The 19,350-nt window shown below is 40.3% G+C and overlaps 2 protein-coding genes and 1 non-coding gene across 6 annotated transcripts in view; 2 read left to right on the forward strand and 1 right to left on the reverse strand.

The window, feature by feature from the left end:
• Prr11 (proline rich 11) overlaps positions 1-19,350 on the reverse strand; it is a 44,517-nt gene that overhangs the window by 22,476 nt on the left and 2,691 nt on the right. The window lies entirely within an intron of this gene.
• Positions 105-18,119, forward strand: Ska2 (spindle and kinetochore associated complex subunit 2). Of its 3 annotated transcripts, NM_001009624.1 has the most exons (4): positions 240-284; positions 7,398-7,484; positions 10,698-10,874; positions 17,168-18,047. In NM_001009624.1, the coding sequence occupies exons 1-4, from the start codon at positions 252-254 to the stop codon at positions 17,303-17,305; spliced, it is 435 nt and encodes a 144-aa protein (NP_001009624.1). In that variant the 5' UTR covers positions 240-251; the 3' UTR covers positions 17,306-18,047. The 3 variants fall into 3 exon arrangements, 2 of the variants coding, with proteins under 2 accessions (XP_038941490.1, NP_001009624.1); XR_010055156.1 differs by lacking the exons at positions 10,698-10,874; positions 17,168-18,047 and adding an exon at positions 757-1,384 and having other exon boundaries at positions 105-284; XM_039085562.2 differs by lacking the exon at positions 10,698-10,874 and having other exon boundaries at positions 139-284; positions 17,168-18,119.
• On the forward strand, positions 3,997-4,096 carry Mir301a (microRNA 301a). Its single transcript, NR_031770.1, has one exon. It is a non-coding gene; the product is annotated as a microRNA 301a (primary transcript).

Raw genomic sequence — 19,350 nt, forward strand, 5'->3', positions numbered from 1 at the left:
ACAAGGCAGCCAATGGAAAAAACCACATATTCAGCAGCCAATCCTCCTGCGGCGTTTTGTGTCTTTGTCCAACAGGAAAGTGCGTTTCATAAGGAGGGGCGTTACCCAGGCGCCAATGGGCGGGCGCCGACGGAACTGACTAGCCAATGAGCGCGAGACGTTGAGTGACAGCTGTCCAATAGAGGCCCTCAGTGCTAGCACTGCTTGCAGCTTAAGCGCCTCCGCGGTCTGTGGAATGTCAACTATTCAATATGGAGGCGGAGGTCGATAAGCTGGAACTGATGGTGAGTGGAAAGTGAAGGAAACCTACTGGGTAATTAGTGTTCTCCACCGAAGGCCTAGAAGGTGAGGCGCAATTTGGAGTCGCCTGAAACAGGGTTGGAGGCTGGAACCCGAATTGATTCCCTTCCTTCTGTACGGATGGGAGCTACCGCCGCCTTGGTCTCTTAACCGCCGCGGGGGAAGGGGTTACATCCGGGGAACTGGTGAGGGAAATGGCGGGAGATGTTGAGGGTGTGGGGCCTTTGTAATTCCCTGGTCCTGGCTTTCACCTCCATCGGCTCCTGCCGCGCCAGGCACAGATACTGCCTTGTGTATTTCCACCTTCCTTCCCCAAGCGTGGCTGGTGCGGTCTTTAAAAGCTTCGAGGAGGAGATGGGATCGGTTTATGTTTCCCGAAAAGGGGGATGGAGGATGAGGTGGGGCAGAAGTCTAGGGGCGCGGAGAAATTCAGGTCCACTGTGCACCTACTCGTAGGCGAGCTGGGGCAGTCTGAAACAGGACGCTAGACTTGCCCGAGAAACTTGCCCGCGGTCCCGCAGACCCGGCTCTGTGCGGCCCGGAGGTGGCGAAGAAGAGCCGCCGAGGGGGACCGAGCCTGGAGCTCCTTCCCGGAGCGCGAGTGGCGTTTCGCCAGGTCCGGCCGTCTGCTTTCCAGATGCCCACTTCCATTCCTCTGTGCAAGGAGAGCCCGGGACGAAGGACCTCGGCGGCTGCGGGCGAGGCTGGCGTGCGCTGGGCACCCAGCGGAGGGGCCTTGTGGTTCTCCATCAGTGTTCTCTTTATTCCCGCCCTCCCTTCCTTGCTCGGTAGATCGCCGCGCCTTTTTTCTTAGTTTTCTTGTTCTGTCTTCAGGCTTCTTTTGCATAATCACTTTTCTTTCAGATTGATCACTGGACCACCACCCCCTTTAAAAATATCAAGATTAATATTAAAAAGTAAAACATTTCTTCATCTTCAATCTGTCTTTCCCCTCTGCTTAGGTATCCGTTGTCTGAGCCACTCTCGCCAAGGAAAATATTGAGTTTGTAACTTCAGCCTTGAGAGTTTTGGGAAATCCTGGAAGATAGCTAGTACCATCTCGCCCCCATTCTCACCCCAGAAGGTGTGAGGCCTCAGTTTCTTTTCTCTTGCATTAATGAATTCAGGTGTTTCAAACACATTTTATTAGAAAGATTTCCCGTCGCGTTTATCATTGTATTTCAAAACTTTCTTTGTGGAGGGAGTGTAGGGATGGGAAGGGAGAAGTATTTTCTGCAGCTTTCCAAATCTTTAAAAACGAATATTTGATTTAATTTTCTTGTGTGTGTGTGTGTGTGTGTGTGTGTGTGTGTGTGAGAGAGAGAGAGAGAGAGAGAGAGTTATTGCCATATTAAAAATAGATACATATAAAGTGTTAAATAGTGTGGTTAGAGTCTATCAATAAACCGGCATGCCTGTGCCTCTCCCATATTATGAATTCCTTCCACTGGAATAGCTAGAGATATTTTTGTTTGTTAGAGGCTATTTTGTTTTTAACAGAATTTTACCAGAATTAGTTGGTTGATCAATTTCTGTACTTTATCTAGCCTTTCCAGTACAAGCAATACTCAGACTTTTAAAAAATATTGAGCAAATCATCTTAAAACAATATTAAACATCTTTGGAAAGATAAAGTTTTAGGAAGTTATAAAGTTGTTGAACATGTTTAAATATTGTATAAATTATGGGGTAGCTTTAAAATTTCTTTTTGCAGAGGATGAAAGGAAAATGGCTTTTCCTTTTGTGACATTTCCTGAAGTAAATTCGTGGTAGCATTTATATTCTTCTAGTTATTGAAGTTTTTTCCATAATCAAGGGCTTGAAAAACAAATTATTTTTATCATGATTTTCAATATTAACTGCTTTTTAATTGACCAGGCAACAGCAGACATTTTATCTTTACACTTGCCATGATCCTTTTTATAAAAAAGTATCTGTGGAAAAAGTTACTTTGTATGTCAAAGATAAATGATTTCTTATGCAATCTTCCTTTATTCCTAGGTCTTTACAATACTTAAAAGATTTGCTAAGGAGCCCTTGCATATATAATAGGAGTGCATATTATTTAACTTTGTAAAGGCAGTAGTTATCCTCATTTGGTAAAAAAGCCTAATATTAATTATTTGAAATTTTTTCCGTGTTAACATTTTATTCAGAAAATTAAATTTGCTTTTTAAACATTTGTCTTTAAAACCCAATGCTTGGTTAGCAGAGTTAAATAATCCCAAATTTGGGTTTTGTAGCCCAGGATTTGAGGATAAGTACCCCATTTTTCAGTAGATTTGATCTGCTTTGTAGCTGAACTGGACCATTTAAAGGAAGGTCAATGAAAATAATGGGAATTTTTTCATCAGTCAGGATTACTAATGGTGGAGTAAGCACATTGTAGGGTAACCTTTGTTTGCTAACATTTTCCCTTCACTCACTGATTGAGTGGTATTTATCTCCTGCCCTCCTTTTGTAATCCCACTTGGGATTGTTCACAAAGGCAGTGTAATAGGATCCTTGGATTCTGTTTCTTGGTTCACTTCTGACTTTTAAAGAAACATGTTATCCCTCTCATTGTTTTCTTGATAGTTCTAAGTTTGAAGGGAATGCCTTTCTTTACTACATAGGATATTTTAAGAGTGAAATATTAAACATCCTCTTATCTAGCATTAGGTTAGGTTGGGCCAACATTCTCTTTAGAATATACTGGTTCCCTGATAATCTCTTCCCATGTTATAATAGTCCTCAATAGACTCTTGGGTTAAGATTTATTTACTTTATGTATATGAGTACACTGTCTCTTCAGACACAGCAGAAGAGGGTAGAGATCTCATTACAGATGGTTGTGAGCCACCATGTCATTACTGGGAATTGGACTCAGGACCTCTGGAAGAGCAGTCAGTGCTTTTAACCTCTGGGCCATCTTTCTAGCCCCAAAGCATAAGATTTAAGTGCTGTGTGTGGTGTGTGTGTGTGTGTGTGTGTGTGTGTGTGTGTGTGTCTGTCTGTCTGTCTGTCTGTCTGTCTATCTCTCTGCATTCGTGCACATGTATTAGGTTCTATAGAGATAAATTGGGTATATAGATTTGAGAGATTCATTTTTTTCTTTTTTTCTTTTGAGATTTATGAATATGAGTGTTTTGTCTATGCACCACATTTATGCCTCGTGCCCGAGGAAGTCAGAAGAGGGCATTGGATCCTGTGGAACTCTGTGGATGATTTTGAACTGCCACGTGGGTGCTAGGAATCGAACCCAGGACCTCTACAAGAACAAATGTTCTTAACCCATGAATCCTTTTCCTTTGTTCTTTGAAGTAATTACTCAAAGGACTTGCTTTCTATGGTAGGCAACCCAATTGCTTTGGAAGAGGAGTTAACCAACATTACATTTCAGCAAGAACATAAATAGTTTTTCACATATTTGCCTCAGTAATCACAGCTGATTTTGTTAATCTCGATTGTAAAGTATTACTGATGCCCATGTTAGTTACTAAAGGCTGAGGACATATTACAAAATCCTTTACATCTGTGCGTGCTTATGTCTGAATGCTGCTATTTACAGGTTAGTCATCCAAAAACAATTATCACTTTGGTCCTTTGCCTTTCAAAGAGTAAACTTTGGTATAAATGTTTTTAGGTTTGGATGTCTTCTGACCAAAATGGCAACCCAACTTTAAGGTCTTTGCACACTGAACCCTCCCTTTCTTTCCTGCTGGCTACTGCTGACGACTGCTCTGACTTTATTGCACTACTGTACTGTACAGCTAGCAGTGCAATAGTATTGTCAAAGCATCCGGGAGCAGGCTACGCACCTGTCTTGGTTCTTGTCTTACATCTTCAGGATTTGTGAAAAGTTTTCTATAACTTTCAGTTACTATGTAATTTTGTTACTGTATATTTTTTAAAAAGTCAACATTTGAAAAAAAATCTTAACATTAATCATTTCTGTATTGCACTGGAAATTCATTTCTGTATTTTGTGATGTCATGGCTTGTCTAAATGAATAGTACTTTGTAATTTGCTTGTTTTTGTAATAGACTTGAGTAGGTTCTGGCAACTGTTAGGTCTTGCCTGAGTTGGTAAGTGATAAATAGTCTCATGCCTATTTGCTGTGGTAATGCTTTAAGTCTTAGTGTTCACTTTAGTATTATATATGACATGTTTACATTTAACACTTAGGAAAGGGACTAGAGAGATGGTTCAGCAGTTAAGAACGCTACAGAGGGCCTGGGTTCCCTTCCCAGCACATACATCTCTAGTAGCTCATAGCCACTTGTACCGCTAGCTTGTACCGGTGGTTCAGTGCTGTCTTCTGGTCTCTGCAGGCACACAATTACAAAGACACACTGATACATACACAGAATAATAAAATCCTTAAAACTTAGAAATGCTTGGTTATTGTAAACTTAAAATATAAATCATTACTTTAAAAAAAACCCTTTTAGGGGTTGGGGATTTAGCTCAGTGGTAGAGCGCTTGCCTAGCAAGCACAAGGCCCTGGGTTCGGACCCCAGCTCCGAAAAAAAGAAAAGGAAAAAAAAAAAAGAGCCAAAAAAAAAAAAAAACCCTTTTATTGGTTGTGAATTTCACATCATACACCCCAACACCCCAATTCCACTCATTTTCCTTTATCGGCCTTCTGCCCTTGCAACTTCCCCCTCAAAAGAAAATAAAGATAGAATTAAAAAAAAAAAAATCTTGTTGTGGAAGTTGTAGTTGGTCAACAGTGTGTCACACACTGTTTTGTCCATACAACAACCATCAGTTTTTGGTAATAAATTTGATGTACATTTTATGTAAGTAAAACTAAAAATTTAAGTATACACTATGATTTGTTAAATGTATATATAATGTAACGAACTCTACTACTATGATATAAAACATTTTCATTATATTTCATTTCAAAAGTATCTTTGTGTCTTTCTACTATCTCCTCTCAAACAGTAGTTAATGGGCTAAACATTATTTGTTCGTTTATGTTCCCATTCTTGTACTTTAACTGCTTTTTTCATGTTATTGTATGCATTGATAATTGATTCATTTTTATTGCTGAGTATATTCCATTTTATAAAATCTGACATTGTTCCTTGGGTTGTTTCCAGGCTTTGCCTGTTATGAATAAAGTTGTTGGAAGCATTGAACATCTTTGTGTGGACATAATTTCTTATTTCTTTTGTGTAAATACTGAGAAATGGGACTATCAGGAGGAGTTGCTAAAATCAACAAGATGGTGGCACAGCCTTCGATCCTATCACATGGGAGGCAGGGGATGGAGAATCTCCTGGTTCAAGACCAGAATGAGTTCCAGGAGCCCAGAGCTACACAGAGAGACATGGTGTTGAAAATACACACGCGCGCGCGCACACACACACACACACACACACACACATAAAAATTTGATAAATCTTTTCCATAGTCCTCTTAGTGATATTGAATATTGACTATTTTATGTTTATTTGCAACTGATATATCTTCTTTAATGTCTTTTTTTTTTTTTTTTTTTATTAACTTGAGTATTTCTTATATACATTTCGAGTGTTATTCCCTTTCCCGGTTTCCGGGCAAACATCCCCCTCCCCCCTCCCCTTCCTTATGGGTGTTCCCCTCCCCATCCTCCCCCCTTCTTTAATGTCTTAATGTCTCCTTGTCCATGTATAGTACACGGTACCTATACATATGTGTGTGCACATAAACCACACATTCAATGCACACATATTTTTTCTCAATCTGTGGTCATTAATCTTTTTTTTTTCTTGGAGATTTGTGGTTTGGGGACTGGAGTGATGGCTCTGTGGTTAAGGTGCTTTTTGTTCTTCAGAGGACTGGAGTTTGCTTCTCAGCACCTAGGTTAGGCAGCTTACAATTGTTTACAATTCCAACTTGAGAGGATCCTACACTTTCTTGTGGCCTCTGGGATTTTTTACACATGTGGCAAGCAAACATAGACACACACACACACACACACACACACAAATTTAAAAGTTTTTTTTGTAAATTTAATATTTTTTATGTGTGTGTATGAATGTATGTATGTATGTATGTGCTTGCTTGAATCTATATCCTTCACATGTACAGGAGATTTGGAAGCCAGAAGAGGGTACTGGATCTTCTGAAGCTTGAGTTATATAGTTGGTTTTGAGCAGTCATGTGGATGCTGAGAATGGAACAAACCTAGATTCTCTGCAAGAGTAAGAGTTCTCTTAACCACTGGATCTCTCCAGCTCTCAAATGAAATCTTAACAAGATTTAACATAGCCCTATATAAAACAGCTAATGCACATGTGGTGCACATGTTCTGGTGCATGTTAAGGTCTAAAGTATAACGTGAATGAGTTCTTTGTTCACCAGGTAGGTTCTTGGATGGATGTGGCTTGGGGAGGTATAGAAGAAGCCCTGGTACCAGATCCTCGCGCTGCCTGATAGTGGAGGTACACAGGCCTCTAATCCCAGCTACTCACTTTAGAGGGGTAAACTGAATGATTAGGATTTCAAGCTTATTTTCTGCAGTAGCCTGCCCTAGGTATACCTGGTTTACATTAAATCCTGTCCCAGAACTACAGAAGAAAGCTTACGTCCTTTTACCATGTGGATCTTGGGGATTGAACTCAGGTCATCAAGCTTGATTGCAGGCACCTTCACCTGCTGAGTCACGTTGCCATCCCACACAGACCTAGTTTTAAGGTTTATTAAAACCTTATGGGTATTGTTTACTTTATAAACCTTTGTGTTCATATTCTTTCTCTCAGGGGATGGGTTTTCCCTGTAGCTCTGGCTGTCCTGGAACTCTTAGCCTCAAACTCACAGAGAGTTCTCCAACTCTGCCTCCCGAGTGCTGGAGTCAAAGGGGTGAGCCACTGCCTGGCTTATATATGCTTTTGTTTTGGTTTTGGAGACAGTTTTATTTTGTAGCTTTGGCTGTTCTGGAACTTGCTCTGTATCTTGAACTTATAGAGATCCTTCTGCCTCTGCCTCCCAAGTGCTGTTATATACTTTCTATGTAAGTTTAGAATGAGTGTTTATCATATATTAGTATAATATTCAAACATGAAAAGAATGAATATGTTAATTTATTTTTGTTTACTAAATAATATATGTGTATGGTTTTTTAGTTCCAGAAAGCTGATTCTGATTTGGATTACCTTCAGTATAGGCTGGAATATGAAGTCAAGATTAATCACCCACACTCAGCAGGAGAGGTAATCGGGAAATAAGTAAATCATTTTGTTTTATTTTGTTCTTTGTTTTGTTTTCAACACAAGATTTCACTCACTAAGCAGCCCTGGGTGGTGTCCTGGAACTCACTATGTAGACTGTGTCACTATGTAGACCAGCCTGGCTTCAACCTCAGATAGCTGCCTGCTTCTGCCTTACAGGTGCTGGCATTAAAAGTGTGCACCATTATGCTTGGTAACTTTGTCCAAATATTTTCTGGTAATATTTCTAATTGTAGTATATTCTGACAATTACTAAGTATTAAGCTTTTGAACACTAGGTTTGTACAGTCACAACATCTTGCTTTGATGGAAGATTGCTCATGGTATACTGAAGTGATTATACTGATAATAAAATATGTGCTAATTTTTAAAAACAGATGATGAACTCAAAGGTACAAGCCAGGAAGAAGCCTGAACATTTCTATTCCTAGAATACTGGTTCTTAGTTTGAGGGGAGAAGGCTTAGTAGTCATGCTATTCTTTGGCAAAGATGATATGCTGTTTAGTTGGCTTAATTATAGTATAGATATGAACAGTAATTTTTGCATAAAGTTATGTAGTTTTTTGTTGTTTTATTTTTCAGAGCTGGGGACCGAACCCAGGGCCTTGCGCTTACTAGGCAAGCACTCTACCACTGAGCTAAATCCCCAACCCTAGTTATTATTTTTTTCTTTCAATTTGACATAGACCAGGGTCATCTGAGGGAGAACATCAATTGAAAAGATTGCCTTTATCAGACTCACCTGTAAGCAAGTCTGTGTAAGCATTTTTTTTTTTTTTTTAATGATTGATAGGTAGTGGCCCGGCCCACTGTAGGGAGAGCCATCCTTGTACAGGTGGTCCTGGGTTGTATAAGGAAGCAGGCTGAACGAGTGATGAGAAGCTAGCCAGGAAGCAGCACTCCTCCACAGCCTCTGCTTCTATTCCTACCTCTAGATTTCTGGTTCAGTTCCTGCCCTGGTAAACTGTGATTGGGCTGAGTATGTTGTGTAAACTTTTCCTCCCAGAGATTGTTTTGGTCAGTGTTTTATTACAGCTATAGAAAGCCAACTCGAACAGTATTAAGGCCACATTATTTAGAAAGTATTTAGAAAGTACTAACTTTAATTTTGAGGAAGAGTCTCACTGCGTTGCTTAGGCTAATCTCCATTTCTGGGCTTAACTGAGATCCCCTTGTGTCAGCTCCCTAAATACCTAGAATCACAGGTGCATGCCCACCACATCAGAGTTCTTTTAATAGACCATAAATTCATGCCTTTTAAGTATACATGTCCATGGGAAAGAGGGAACAACCTCCATGCATTGTCTGTTGACAGTATACTTGACAATAGACAGGAAATAATATATTTGAATTAAAAAAATTCCATACATTGCTATAAATTTTTGGCTAGCCTATTTACCTTTGTCTGGGGTAGTCAAGTCTACATAGTGAGACTGTCAAAAAGTAAAAACTAAACAGAATTCCAAACAAAACTTTGGTTTTGCAAGTATAAAACTAGCCTGAACTTTGAACAAACCAACCCAGTAAGGTATACAATTCAGTAGACTTTAATATAGTCACTCACAGACCTATAGCTGTTCCCACAGAAATTTTTAAAAAAAAACTTATTACTATTATGTGTGAGGTGTATGCAAGTGTGGATGCAGTCCCTGGCCTACATAAGGAGGTTAGAGGACAATCCCTAACTCAGGCTAGGAGTCAGCTCACTGGATTCTGCCGATTGAAGGTAGACATAAGTCTGCAGGGTAAGCACTTTCACTGAGCCATGCCACCAGCCCCCGCCTTTAAATCTTAGTTTCACTATTTAGATTACCCTACTCTTGGAACATTTTTATCGCCTGAGGAAGAAACCACATTTCTCATTTTCACCTATTAATGTACTTTCTAGTCCCACAGGTGTGTCACTGTAAGCATTTCACAAACAGCAGGGTGGAAGTAAGTTTCTCTTACCTCTCACTTAGCATGTTTTCAACTTTATTCCATGGTGTAGCATGACCAGTACTAATTTTTTTCTGTGGTTAGAAGTTATCCATTGTAGAACTATATTTTTTGTTTATCCATTCATCAGTGCAGTAGATATCAGGCTGGTTCTACCTTTAGGCTACAGTGAATGAACATTCATGTGGAAGTCTGTGTGCACATATTTCCTCTCTATGGGCAGAGCTACTATGGGGAGTTGCTTACTGGCCAGACAAGCAACTCATACTTGATATTTTTGGGAGCCATCAGAATGTTCAAAAATAGTTGCCATTAAAAATTACTCTTTTTGTAACTCTGAAACAGACTCAGTACCTAGGATAGGTTGGCCTTAAAATGACGGAGTCAAGCTGGCCTCAACCTTGCTGTGTACCCAGGACCCAGTCTGGAACTCAGATATTCAAGCCTCCCATTTGCTGGGATTGTAGGAATCTGCCATGGTGCTTGGCCATGTACATCTTTGAAATATACTGTTCTGGTGCTGTGGTACATTTGTTAAACATGTATCTTCACCATTTATCTCAGTGGGTTGTCTTTCCTTTTTCTGTTCTTTTCAAGATCGGACTTGTCTGCGTAGCTCTGGCTGTCCTGGCTAAGTGCTGTGATCAAAGGTGTACATCACCACTCACTGCTTGGCTATCTCAGCAGGCTTTCATCTTTGCAAACTTAACACACTGTATTCATTAAAGAGCACCTCTCCATCATCTCTCCTACCCAGTTCCAACCCTCATGAGCTTTACTACTCTAAGGTCATATTTATTCAGATCATGGGCTTTCCAAGCTGGACCGACAACCTCAGTCCAGATCCTTAAACCCACAGTGGAAGGAGAGAATTTACCCTTGAGAGTCATTCTGTGACCTCCACTTCGCAAGGTCGCACACAAACACACAATTCATATTATATCACTGCCATAATTGCCTTTAAAATTTTTAAGTATTTATGGTTTTGTGTGTGTGTCTGTACCTCTGTGTTTGGGTACAAACAAAGGTAGGTCCTTTCTAGCTGGGCATGGTGGTGCACAGCTTCAATCGCAGCGCAGAGGAGGTAGAAGCGGATGGCTCTAAGGTCAGTCTGGCTTATGTAAAGTTTTAGGCCAGCTACGGTTGCATAGTGATGAAATAAATATGTGGTAGAAGGTATTGTAAATATTACTTTAAAAATAAGCTTAACACTTCCACAACATCATTTAAGATATATTAACCTTTTTTTTATATAGAAAAATGCAGTTGCAATTTTAAAAGAATTATCAGCAATAAAGTCTCGATATCAAGCTTTATGTGCACGCTTTAAGACAGTTTCTGTTGAGCAAAAAGAGACCAAGAGCTGCATTTGTGCTATTTTGAACAAGACAATGACCATGCTACAAGAACTACAGAAGCAAACAAACCTGGAGGTAATGTTTTTAGTTTACAGATTGGAATTGTGAAGTTGTTCCCCACTTCCCTACTGCTACCCCCAAGACAGGATTTCTCTGTGTAGCCCTGGATGTCCTGGATGGAATTCACTCTGTAGACCAGGCTGGCCTTGAATGCCTAGAGATCCACCTGCTTCTGCCTCCATAGTGAGTGCCGCCATTGCTGATTGGATTTGTAAAGTTTTAGTTGTGAATATTGTTTTAAAAAATAAAACCCTAGTAGGTTGAGCTGCTTCCAGGCTCTTGGACCTGACTGGGGTGGTGAGGGAATGAAGAAAAGACAGATCCTGGGATTTGGTACTCTGGATTCTTTCTTTTATTTTTTAAGATTTATTTATTTATTTATTATATATAAGAACACTGTAGCTGTTTTCAGACACACCACAAGAGGGCATCAGGTCTCATTACAGATAATTGTGAGAGCCACCATGTGGTTGCTGGGATTTGAACTCAGGACCTCTGGGAGAGCAGTCAGTGCTCTTAACCACGGAGCCATCTCTGAGTCTTTTATTATAAAGAATTGAGGGGAGTCAGCTTATTGCATAGAGCTGACAAGGAGGCAGCGTTATTACACATAGATAAACTTGGAGGCAGAGTTTATGTAGACAGCTGGAATTAGGAGACAGGTTTAGCTGATGGGGAGGAGCCTTCTCTTTAGTGGAACAGTTTTTAGGCCATAAATATCCAGGGAGGGAAAACCATTTTCTGCACATACTGTCAACATCCGCACTTGGACTAGAAGAAGGCTTTGTCATTCCCACGGCCTGAGGAATCTGGTCCTGACGTGACCAGGTCATGTCAACACCACACCACACATTCACTTGGGATCCCATTCACTCATCTTACTCCACTTCCCACAATGCTGGGATTTAAGTTTAGTAGTCAGTTTAAACTACTGATAGAAATAGAAGTTTCTTGATTCCCCAAAACTTTAATGCTTTCCTTTTCAGTAAAATGAGAAAAAAAATTATGTAGATTTAGCATGGTTAATGAAAGGTGTACTTTGTGTCTTGGGTTTTGTTAACAATGCCAGAAGAGAAAACTTAAACTTACTAATATTTTTTTAAATATATTTTTTTAAAGATTTATTTATTATATATAAGAACACTGTAGTTGTCTTCAGACACACCAGAAGAGGGCATCGGATCCCATTAAAGATGGTTGTGAGCCACCATGTGGTTGCTGGAATTGAACTCAGGACCTCTGGAAGAGCAGTCAGTGCTCTTAACCACTGAGCCATCTCTCCAGCCCAACTTACTAATATTTTTAAAAAGAAGCCACTCTTTTGTTTTTGGAGACAGGGCTTCATTGTATGTAGTGTCTTGGACTCAATGCAGTCCTCCTGCCTCAGCCCCTGCATGCTGGAATTACAGGAATGTGCTATTCCTGAACCACAGTGGGCCATCTGGTTTATATGGAACTAGTAAGTGTTTGATGCAAAGTCAGGCAGAGTGGTGAATATCAACAACCCCAGCACTCGGAAAGTGGAGGTATGAATGTTATGATTTCAAGACCAGCCCTGACTGCATTTCAAGTTTAAGGTCAGCCTAGATACTGTCGTAAAAGAAAAACAAAACACATCCTCAAACCAAGCAGCAGCAGCCATCAATGAAGTCCTCGCCACAAAAGTTCTAGGCTAGTCTGCTGTATATGGTGAGTTCCAGGGCTATGCAGAGAAACCCTGTCTTGAGAAACCAAACCACTCCCCACCCCACCCCCACCGCTCAAAGGGGGGTAAAAAAGAATCCTTATACTTGTGAACTTAGGTCAGTGATGTGTAAAGACTTTTTTTTTTAATTTGTTTATTCTTGTATGTTATGAGTACACTGTAGCTGTCTTCAGACACACCAGAAGAGGGCATTGGATCTCATTACAGATGGTTGTGAGCCACCATGTGGTTGCTGGGAATTGAACTCATAACCTCTGGGAGAGCAGTCAGTGCTCCTAACCGCTGAGCCATCTCTCTAGCCCCCTTTAAATAGATTGTAAAAAAACATAAGCTACTGAGTTGGCACTAATAGTTTGAACTGAGAACTGACTGATTAGTAACATTTTTATGTAGTGTCAAAGAAAAGTTGGGGTTCAGACAGCAGAGACTGTAAAAGGCATCAAAGAACAAACTAGATTCTGGATAAAGACCTTCATTTTATTTATGGCGTTGATTAGAACTGGCTGAAGTGACAGTTCTGGAATTTTTGTTTTTTAAAAAGCACTACTGTTATGAGAGTGTGCTTTCGTTTTAAGCCCAGGTGTGGGGTATGGGTCTGCTTTGGGCTGAGTGCAGCAGCTGACTGACTAGGATTTGCCACATGCTCTGGCAGAGGCGTTGTTTTGCCAGCTGTAGATAGTTTCTGTGATTGTGTGGCATTTGGACCCTGGGTATGTCAGAGGGTATGTAAATGCTAGCTCTCCCACCCCCACCCCAGAGACATGGTTGGTGGTCATTGCGGGGAGGGCGTCCTTGTGGTTTGTGAGTAGTCTTGTTCATAGAAGAAACAAGAAGAAAAAAGATTTAGGAATCTTTATATCTCTCTCTCCTCTATCCTTTCTCTCCTATCTAGAGATAGGGGTTAAAATGACAGGGGTGAGGAGTGGGGTGGGATAGGGTGGAGGATAAGGGGTGGGAAAAAGAAGAACCCACAAGGTAGCAAAGAGCTGCTAAGTTGGCTTCTCCAAAACAAAAATTTAAGATGTATTTTTGTGTGTGGGTGTAGCTTGCATGTATGGGTATCAAGTGTGTGCCAGGTGCTTGCAGAGATCAAAAGAGGGCATTTGATTTCCTGGAGTCATAATGTGGGTGCTGGGGACCAAACTTGGGTCCTCTGCAAGAAAAACAAGTGCTTTTAGACCCTGAGCCATCTCTGCAGCCTGACCTTCTACCTCTACCTTTGGAGAGGGATTGAATCCAGGGCTTGAAGTGTTTTAAGCAAGTGTCTCCCAACTAAGCCACATCCACAGTTTAACTTGTTATGACCACGCAAGTCACAGTTTTTTCATTATGTACGATCAAAACTTGATACCAGGAGCACAATTTGGGAAACATCTTGGAAACCATGTGCCTCTACATGTCCATAGCAACGAATCTACACATTCATAAAAGCTTTAAAGTGTAGAAAAATTGGGGTGCGTGAACAAAGAGAAAAAATATATTCTGAATGCTTAGTATGAATTGCTGGATATACTAAATAGTACTATTACTTCTCACAGAGACTACAAATTGGTATAGAAAAGTAGTGTTCTTATGATAACAGATTTCCTCTGTCTCTTCCCCTCCCTTTCCCACACAGTTTCTCCTCTTTTTTCTCTCCTCTTATTTTTTTTTTTCTTTGCCTTGTTGGAGATCAAAGTCAGGGTCCTGTGCATACTAGGCAAATATTCTATCCCCAGTTCCTTGTGAAAACGTTTAAATCATCAGAAATGTCTGAAGTGAGAAATAATGATGCCAGATGAAAGAAGCTATGGGAACATTCATTTTTGGAACAGATTGTGCTAAGGAGAAATGATGGGAAGGCAGGTTATAAGCGTAGAAAAAAGAAGCTATATTTTAAAATTTGTGACAGCCATGTTGGAATATTGTGGCTTTTGTACCCATCACTTTAAAAGTGGGGTAAGTAGAGGGTCTGGATAGGTAGCTGAGCAGTTAAGAGCAATAAGAGGGCACACTACTCTCCCAAAGGACCCAGGACCCATGGTAGGCAGTTCATGACCTGCACCAACAACCTGCACTAACTACAGTTGCAAGGGCTCTGCTTCCTTTGTCCTGCTTGGGTGTGGCACTCACATGTACACATCCACAGACTTATATACACATAATTAACAACTTTATGTTTTTCTGTTTATTTGAGACAGGGTCTGACTATGTAGCTCTGGCTGTCCTGAGACTTGTTTTATAAACCAGATTGACCCGTAACTCCTACAGATCAGTCAGCCTGTGCCTCTTGAAGTTTGGATTAAAAGCATGTGCCACCACGCACCATACACATAATTAATTAAAAATAACAAATTAATGTCTTTTATAAAAAATGTGATGGGGAAAAGAGTGCATGCAGGATAGAATTTGTAATGGGATTTTAAAAGTCTTTTTTCAGTAATAGGGACAAATGTTGAGAATAAAGTCATGCTACATTTAATCAAAGATTTATGAAATGTTCTAAAATAACCTAAAAGACTTTTCCATTGTTTTGTGAGCATCTTTGTGTGATTAAGGAAAATGGTACATTATGTACAATAGAAAATAAAACTGCTATAATCTTTACCAGTGACAGTGACTTTTCATTAGGAAAGATAACACAGTGTCTTTGAATTAACAATATTCAAAAGGACATTTAAATTGGTAATCTTAATAAATAGGGAGCCATGAACAGAGGAGGAAGTGGGGGGAGGAATACATAGAAATGTCTAAGATGTGGAAGCTTAACATGCTCAGTTATCAAAGATTATTACAGAGAGAGATTTGTACCAAAGCACTGGGTATGGCGATCCTGCCTGTGAATGCAGTGTTGGAAGGATAAGGTGGGATTGATGTAGACTCTGTCTCAAAACAGATAAAAAATACCCAAAACTTTAGAACAAAAATATAATCACTGGCAATTAGAAAGGCTTTAAAAAATGTATCGTATTTTATTGAAAGATGCTTCAAAAAAAAAGTTAAGAAAAATTACTACAGGGATTGGAGAGATGGCTCAGCAGTTAGGAACACTTGCTGTTCTTGTAGAGGTCTCAAGATTGACTCCCAGCACCCACACAGCAGCTTATAGTTGCTCATAACTCTAGTCTTCAGGGGTTTGTGGCTGTCTTCTGGCTTCCTAGGCACTTGTTCACATAGTATACATTCACGCAGATTGTTACCATATATATAAATTAAAAAAAAATTTGTTTTTGAGACAGTGTCTCTGTGTAGTTACAGCTCTCCTAGAGCTTGCTATGTAAACCAGATTGCTCTTGAACTCACAGAGATCCCTCTTCCTCTGCCTCCCAAGTCCTGGGATTAAAGGTCTATGCCACCATACCCAGACAAAAATCAAAATCAAAACAATTGCTTCAAACTTCAGACTGATTAATTTGGTTTTAGTTTATGAAAAAACCTTTGAGAACTTGTTAAATTAGTGGTCTGAGAATTTTTGTCTAGCAATCTTAGGAATAATGGGCTTTTTGAGAACATGTTTTGCCACATTTACATCACTCCCTTCGTTTGAAGCAGAATTCTGCAATTCTCTGGGTTGAGAGTATGAGCTTAAAATTTTATACATATGAACATGTTGGGCTCAACCAGCTGCGTGGGAGAATCATGGGGGTTCTGAGGTTTTGGACAACTGGGCTATCCAATAGCCACCCATGGTTATATAAATTTAAATGTAATTCCATAAGCCTGCGAATTCAGTTTCTCATCTCATGATCAGACAGTGCAGACATAGATTGCTTCCAGCTTCGTGGGAAGTTCAGCTGGCCTGAGCTACCCTGGAGATGCTGAATCTATAGTTCTGCACTGTTCCAGATCTGGTCATGTCTCTAGAGAGGACCTATAGAATTAGGTCAGTTTGTAACTATTTCAGAGGTTTGAGCTGTAGCTTGTGTTATTTTCCCATATAACCCTTTTCTTGGCTAACTTTTTCATGTTCTGTGAAAATCCTTTAATTTTGTTAATTTTATTTCCTTTTGTTTTGGCTCTTGCTCCGACCTGCTTTATGCAGATAGTTATTTCTGACTGTTTCCTAATCAATCATCCATTCCTATTACGTATCAGTCCTTTCTCCCACCCCTTCTGGAGACAGGGTTTCTCTGTGTAGCCATGGCTGTTCTAGAACTCACTCTGTAGATCAGGCTGGCCTCCAGAGAACAGCCTGCCTCTGCCTCCCAAGTGCTGACATTAGAGGTGTGCACCACCACTGGCCTGGCTTATTTGTGTTTTAAATTGTTTTTTGAGATGGGGTCTTCAAAATTCAGCACACACTTATTTCTCTGGGGAAAATTTCTACATTTTGGTCCAAATCTCTTTTCCCATATGGTATTCAAGCATTCATTTTGTTCTGTTAAATGGTAGTTCTTTGTTTGATTTCTTCATCTTGTTTGTGCAGCCTAATTGCTAGTTCTTTGAAAGCTCAACCGTGGTATGTATATGAATAGCCAGGAAGCTGTTGTTCCCCCTGCTTTTCAAATGTCACGACTAAACATGTAGTGTAAGATTATGAAAAAATTCGTGCAACAAAGCAAAATTTAACTCCTTTTGCAACCTTTGAATGTTTTGAAATAAACATTTTGTAATTTGTTTTCAGCTAACTCTGCTGACAGAAGAGGAGAAAGCTGTGACAGAGCGACTGAAGTCTCACGTGCCAGACGTAGAGAACGGAATTTTACAAAGGAACTTTGATGGCGAAAAGATCAGCTCCAAAGAGATCCAGCGAGGTGTCTAGAGGTTGGGGGCTGATGAGGAAGACTGAGATTTTCCTTGACCGACAGGATCATGATGCATTTCATGCAAGAGGAAATTGTAGGAAGGGAAGACATAAGACTGAAAACCAAAACGGTGGGACGGGAATAAAGAGATGTAAAAACTGATAGCCAGAGTTAATTTTGTCATTGCAGGCAATGAAATCCCTTAGTGCTATCTTTATTTTCTGTTTTCTTTTTGTATAGTTGTTGCAATTTTAGATGTTTTTGGCTTTTGTAAAAGAATTATTTATGTACATTTCATTCAGTATGTGAATGTGCAAAGTACTTGTATAATATTCAGGTGTTGTTTGTTTGCTCTTTTGAGACAAGGTCTCACCATGTAGCTCTGGCTGGCCCTGGAGCCCTCTATGTAGACCAGACTAGCACTGAATCTTAGAAATGCCAGCCTTTGCCATCACACCGGGCTCTGTCTGTCTGTCTGCCTGTCTGACACAAGGTCTTATATATCTCAGGCTGGCCTCAGATTTGGTGTCAATAAGGATAGTATTTCACTCTGATACCTCCCGAGTGCTGGGATTCCCAGTGTTCGTAAGCATGTCTGGTTTATGCAGTACTAGGGCTCTAACTAGAGCTTCGCTCATGGTAGGCTAGCACAGCACAGCTGAGCCTCATCCCAACCCTGTATTTTTCTAAATAACACACTTACTTGTGTATATATGATGTCCAGTATTTCCCAAAATCTAATAAATATAATTAATGGGCTGTTTTGTGAAAACTTTAATTTTTTTCCTTCTTCCCATTGCTACTAATAAACATCATGAGCTTGTCTTCAAATAATGTTTAGGACTTTCTGGTATTGCAATAATATGCTATTTTTCAGTCTGGTTTTGTGGTTGTTCATTGTATAGAAAAGATAAGCTGAAATCGCTGACTTATCTGCTACTATCCAGGTGTGTGTGTAAATTGTTTCACTATTTTTGTGGTTCTGGGCTTGAACCTAGGGTGACATGCATGCTTAGAATGCAGTCCACCACTGAGTTATGTCCCTATATCCATCCATCCATCCATCCATCCATCCATCCATCCATCCATCCATCCATCTACCTACCTATCTACCTACCTACTTATTTATTCATTGAAAGAGTCCTACCCTGATCCAGGCTTGTCTAGGTGCCTTGGTGACCTGCCTGCCTCAGTCCTTTAGTGTTGTGATTACAGGGAAGAGAAACTGTACCCATCTATTTGTTTCCCTTTTGAGATAGGACTTTACTATGTAGTCCTGGTTGGTCTGGATCTATGTAGATCAGGCTGGCCTAGAACTCAGAGATCACTTGCTTCTGCTGTGGGTGCTGGAAACAAAGCTGGTTTTGTTTTCTCTTTAACTATTTTATTTTATGCACATGGGTATTTTGCCTGCATATCTGTCTGTGCCTGATGTTCATGCTTTGTGCCCACGGAGGCCAGAAAAGGGTGTCAGATCCCCTGGAAATGGAGGTATAGACAGCTGTGAACTATTTTCTTGGTGCTGTGCATTGCACCTGGGTCCTCTGGAAGAGCAGCAGGTGCTGAGCCATCTTTTCAGCCCTCTCTTGTTTTTCTGAGACAGGGTTTCACTGTAGGCCATGTGGGCCTGGAACTGGAGATCATCTCACTTCAGGCTTCTAAGTGCTGGGATTTGTTATAAGCACAGAACTCTGCCTGCCTCTACCTCCTGAGCTCTGGGATTAGATGCTATGCACCCATGCTGAGCTTGATAGATTACTGTTTTAAGAGCACGTCCCAGTGTATGGTTCATGATGGCCTGGAATACAAGAGTTTCCTCACTTGCACCTGTGTTTGAGGTATGGTTATGTTAATAAGTTGAGAGAGTCAAGAAGATGCTATAATCATGGAGTTTCAGGTGAGCATAGGCTACACAGCAACACTTGCTTTCAAACTAAATCCAGAAATGCGCTTTTTCTCCCTTTAACGTTTGTTTTCCAGTACTTAAGATTCTAGACTCTCAAATATTGCCAGTAAAATTCTCTATCTGAACGTTTAAATTGAACATATTCAGACTTCTTGT

Source organism: Rattus norvegicus, chromosome 10 (assembly GCF_036323735.1).
Source record: "Rattus norvegicus strain BN/NHsdMcwi chromosome 10, GRCr8, whole genome shotgun sequence".
In the NCBI taxonomy this organism is placed as follows: domain Eukaryota; kingdom Metazoa; phylum Chordata; class Mammalia; order Rodentia; family Muridae; genus Rattus; species Rattus norvegicus.